This window comes from Plasmodium reichenowi, chromosome 12 (genome assembly GCF_001601855.1).
Source record: "Plasmodium reichenowi strain SY57 chromosome 12, whole genome shotgun sequence".
In the NCBI taxonomy this organism is placed as follows: Eukaryota; Apicomplexa; class Aconoidasida; order Haemosporida; family Plasmodiidae; genus Plasmodium; species Plasmodium reichenowi.
In genome coordinates, this window is record NC_033657.1 from 481,300 (window position 1) to 486,299 (window position 5,000).

At 18.9% G+C, this 5,000-nt stretch overlaps 2 protein-coding genes across 2 annotated transcripts; one reads left to right on the top strand and one right to left on the bottom strand.

Moving 5' to 3' along the window:
- Window positions 1–153: 153 nt before the first annotated feature.
- On the top strand, window positions 154–1,173 carry PRSY57_1211700 (tetratricopeptide repeat family protein, putative; the record flags this gene model as incomplete). Its single annotated transcript, XM_012908546.2, has 1 exon — window positions 154–1,173. The coding sequence occupies one exon, from the start codon at window positions 154–156 to the stop codon at window positions 1,171–1,173; it is 1,020 nt and encodes a 339-aa protein (XP_012764000.1).
- A 1,193-nt stretch (window positions 1,174–2,366) lies between these two features.
- On the bottom strand, window positions 2,367–4,118 carry PRSY57_1211800 (glycerol-3-phosphate 1-O-acyltransferase, putative; the record flags this gene model as incomplete). Its single annotated transcript, XM_012908547.2, has 1 exon — window positions 2,367–4,118. The coding sequence occupies one exon, from the start codon at window positions 4,116–4,118 to the stop codon at window positions 2,367–2,369; it is 1,752 nt and encodes a 583-aa protein (XP_012764001.1).
- Between the last annotated feature and the right edge of the window lie 882 nt (window positions 4,119–5,000).

Below are 5,000 nucleotides of genomic sequence, written 5' to 3' on the forward strand. Positions count from 1 at the left end.
TTTTTTTTTAAATTGATTAAATAACTGATTCATGAATAAATAATAAGTGTTATATGTATATTATATATATATTTTATTTTTTAATTTTTTTTGTATATATTATAACAAAAAAATAATATATATATATATATATATATATATATATATAATAAAATGAATGCGGAGATGAAAGGTACACATTTGAAAAGTGTAGAGTGTCCTGAAAAATCTAATATAAAATACAGCAATCTAAAACAAAAAGATAATAGTGATAATGAAGAGAAAGGCACCATCACATTAAATAAAGAAGAAATAAATTATTCTAAAACTTTTTTAACAAAAAATAGTATATTAAAAGATGAAAAGGCTATTAATATACATAATAATGATAAGAATTATAATAAGGTTATTTCCGATAATAAAGATGTATATGATATACATTGTGAAACTAATGACGCTATACTTGTAGATAAAAAAAGAGATATGCATGATAAAAATAATAAAGAAAATTGTGATATTAATAAAAAAAATTTTAATAATAATATAACAGATATAAAATTATCTGATGATGATAAAGAAACGAAAGATGATGCAAATGAAAAATATAATAAAGGAGATTATGAAGGAGCATTAAAAATATGGGAACGGGGTTTAAGATCAATTAATTATGTTTTATCTAAAAGAGATGAATTAAATACTGAAAGATTAGAAGCCTTTTTAAAGATGCATACTACATATTGTAGTAACATTGCACAAGGTTATATGAAAATAAATAAATATTCTGAATGTGTAAAATATTCATTATTAGCACAAGAAAATGATAAAAATAATATTAAGATATATTTTAGGTTAGCTAAAGGTTATTTTATGTTAGGTGAATATGATAAATCTATTAAAGTACTGAATGAAGGTATTAAAATTAATAAAGATACTTCTTTAATTAATTTATTGAAATTAGTTTTAAAAAAAAAACAAACACATTTGGAAAAAGAAAAACATATGATGAAACATATTTTTCAAAATCTTAAACAAAAACCTTTAATAAATGATGATAATAATACCAAATCATTTTTTTTTTATATCTCCTCTTCTTTAAAATTCTTATTCATATTTATTTATGCCTTTTTAATGAAAATATACAATTTGGTTTTGGGTACAATAATGGACAAATTTTGTAAGATGCATAAAAGATAAATATAATAACAAAAGGATTTAGAAGGCTCTAAATATATACATATATAAATATATATACATATATATATATATATATATATATATTAATAAGGTTATATTATTTGTATATATTTTTTATTTTACATCATTATTTATCATTTATTTTAATTATGATTTTTTTTATTTTATTATTATTATTATTTTTTTTTTTTGTATTGTTTAGTATGCATATAATATGCCCTATACATAACTTTTAATTTATATTACCATTTTAACAAATTTTAAAATTTATACATATGTATGAGAATATATATATATATATATATATATATTTTCCATTATAACAATTTAAGTAATTTTTACATAAAGTAAAAAAAAAAATAATATTTTTAAAAATAAGCTATTTATATTTAAAATTACATAACTCAAACGATACAATTTTAAAAATGAGATAAGAAAATATAATTATATTTCATTTTAATGATATTTTAATATATATATATATATATAAGTTGACTTTTTGATAAATTTTATATATATACATGTAAATATATATACAAATTAATATATATAAACAATAAAAAATGGGGTAGTAGAAAAATTGGACAAAAAACAAAAAAGATTAAACAAAAAACAAATTAAGTGTTTTAAAAGGGAAATATATTTGTATATATATATATATACAAATATTTTTATATATATAACTTGAAAAGAGTATATAAAAAAAAGGGGAGGAAAAAAAAAAAAAAATGCAATGAAATATTAATAATAATGTTTATTATAACATAAACAGTATATATTTGAAAGTGACAAAAGAATATCATATCTACATAGAATATAAATATAAAATGGAATAAAATTAATATATATATATATATATATATATATATATACAAATATATTACATATATAATCAATGCACTTGTAATAATAATAATAAAGGAATGAAGAAATATATACATAATATTTATATTTGCACATACATATATTATTATATACACACATGAAAATATACAAATATTATGAACAAATTCATACTTTCACAAAGGAATTTAAAATATACATTAAAATAATTTTCGTTCCTATAATTATATATATCCTTTAACATATCCTTAATATGTTATGTTGTATAATTTATTTTTCATTTTATTTTTTTTATTTTATTGTATTTTTTTTTTTTTTTTTTCTTTTCATCTAATTATTATAATATATTATTATAATATCTCTTCTTTGTATTCTAATTGAGATCGCTGCAATATTGGTAAGAATTCATCCTTTCCTCTTATCAATCTCTTCGTATCTGCATCTACCACAAATTTGGGTATATTTCTATAAAGTTGCTCAAGAAAGTCATCTGAAACATCTGGCCCTAAAGTTGAAACTAAATCACGAACTCTTAATTGCAATTCGTGTCTAGTACTTATTAATTCTCTTTCATTATCTCTCCAAACATTAATTTTTCCACATATAACTTTTAACAGTATTTTCATTTGTCTTAACAAGCTAGGTATTTGCACTGCATAATTTAAATTGATATAATAACATATTGGTAAAATACACATGCTAAGAAATACAAAGAGAATTCTTTTGAGCCAAGAATGATATAGATATATACTAAATAATAATCCATATACAATATTAAATGTTGGTAAGAGTACAATTAATACTAATACTTTATAACTTGATACTACATCTCCTCCTTGTATTTTTATCGTACTATTTCTAAGAGCATCTTTTCTATGTCTTTCAGCTAAATATATAGAAATTAGAACTAAGGGTAACCATAATAATGAAAAGGTCATACCAAAAATAACACAAAAAATAAATGTACATATATGTTCAATAAATTTTAATGTAGCTGCTGAAGTAGATTGTTTAAGCATCCAAACTTCATCATCTTTAATTTTATTTGCTTGTAATAATTTTTCATAGCATTTTAATTCATAAGATAAATTTTCAATAACTTTGGAATTACCAAATTTCCAAAACATTTTACAAAATAATTGTAAATTATTATATATTTTATTTTTTGAAATAGTCATTCTTTCAGGTGTATATAAACTTACACACAATTCAATGCATCTACTGGTTTCATGGTCTTTTGATGTAAGCATACAACTTCTCATTCCTTCTTCAATTTTGCTTAATAATTTAGAAATGGCTTCTCTATTATTATTATTATATTCTTTACATAAATCTTGCGATATTATAATAGCATTACCATAAAATAATGTAGCACAACCTTGTAATTGATACAATTTCGAATATGACAAACCAACAGGTATAATAGAAACATCTTCAATACCATCAGCTAAAGCACATAATGTCATAATGGCTACACCAGGTTTTAATGGAAGTAAATTAGTACGATCATGTGAACCACCTTCTGGAAATATACCAATAGTATCACCATTTTTTAAACTATTTGTAACTAAATTATAAACTTCTGTTTGATTTATTTTAGGTAAAATTTTAAATGGTACACCATTAATTTTATCTTCACATTCTATATTTATAACTTCTTGAATTAATAATTCAGTTTCTGATTCTATTTTAACAACTGGAAACATTTTATTTTGTATTAATAATTTATCACCCATTTGAACATCCAATCGAAATCTAGTATTTATTCCTGTTATTTTTACATCACCTTCATTCCAACATATATGACCAATACCTTTAAATTTTAAATCTTGCGGTCTCTTCACACTAATACAACCAATAACACTAGCCAACTTTCCAATTACAGCTCTTCGCATAGATTTCTCAGCAACAATAAATTTTACCTGTCTAGGAATATTTGCTATCAATACACAGGCATCAATAAACTGATTATTATGATTCCCAACAAATATAACAGATCCATACAAGGGCACATTTTCTGGATTTATAACGTTCACATCTCTAAATACTGATTTTACTATAACTTTACATAACCATCTTATTAAAAAGTAAAAATCTGGCATTATTTAAAAAATTTTTAAATATACAAAAAAAAAATATATAAAATAATAAATAAATAAATAAATATAACACATGTACCCCCAATGGAAAAATATATAAATTATATAAAATGTTTAAATATAAAAAAAAAAAAAAAAAAATGTATGTATCCTGTAGTTTTCTTTCTTTTTTTCTTTTTTTTTTTTTTTTCTTATTTATAATCATATATGTCACATATTATATATCTTATAATGATAACATATTGCAAGAAGCAAGAAAATATTTTGTTCATTATATAATAAAATCCTATAGAAACTATATTATATATAAAGAGATAAATATATATAAAATATAAAATTTAAATATAAAAAAAAAATATATATATATATATATATATATATAATATATATGTTATTTATATATATATGTGACCAAAAATTTTTAGGGAAATAAAATATTTAAAAAGAAATATTAATATTTATATTAGAACAATACATCAAAAGTTAAAAATGAATAAAATAATAAAAAGTATTTCATATATAAAATATATGTATATATATATATATATAATAATGTATTTAAAAGGAAAAAGAAAAATAATTGAAAAAAATAGATATATTTTTATGGATACGTAAAAAAAAAAAATATTTATTTTATATAATATATTTATTTTTATAAATTTATACTTTTGAATATATTATATAATGAAATTTTAAAATATGGCATACAAAAAAGAAATATTATACATATTATTATATATATATTTAATAAATTAAATGTATACATAATATATATATATTATATATACTTATTTCATATTATATAAATATAATATATATATATATATATATTTTAAGCCCTGGTATTTACATAAATATATATTATATTATATATAATTTTTTATA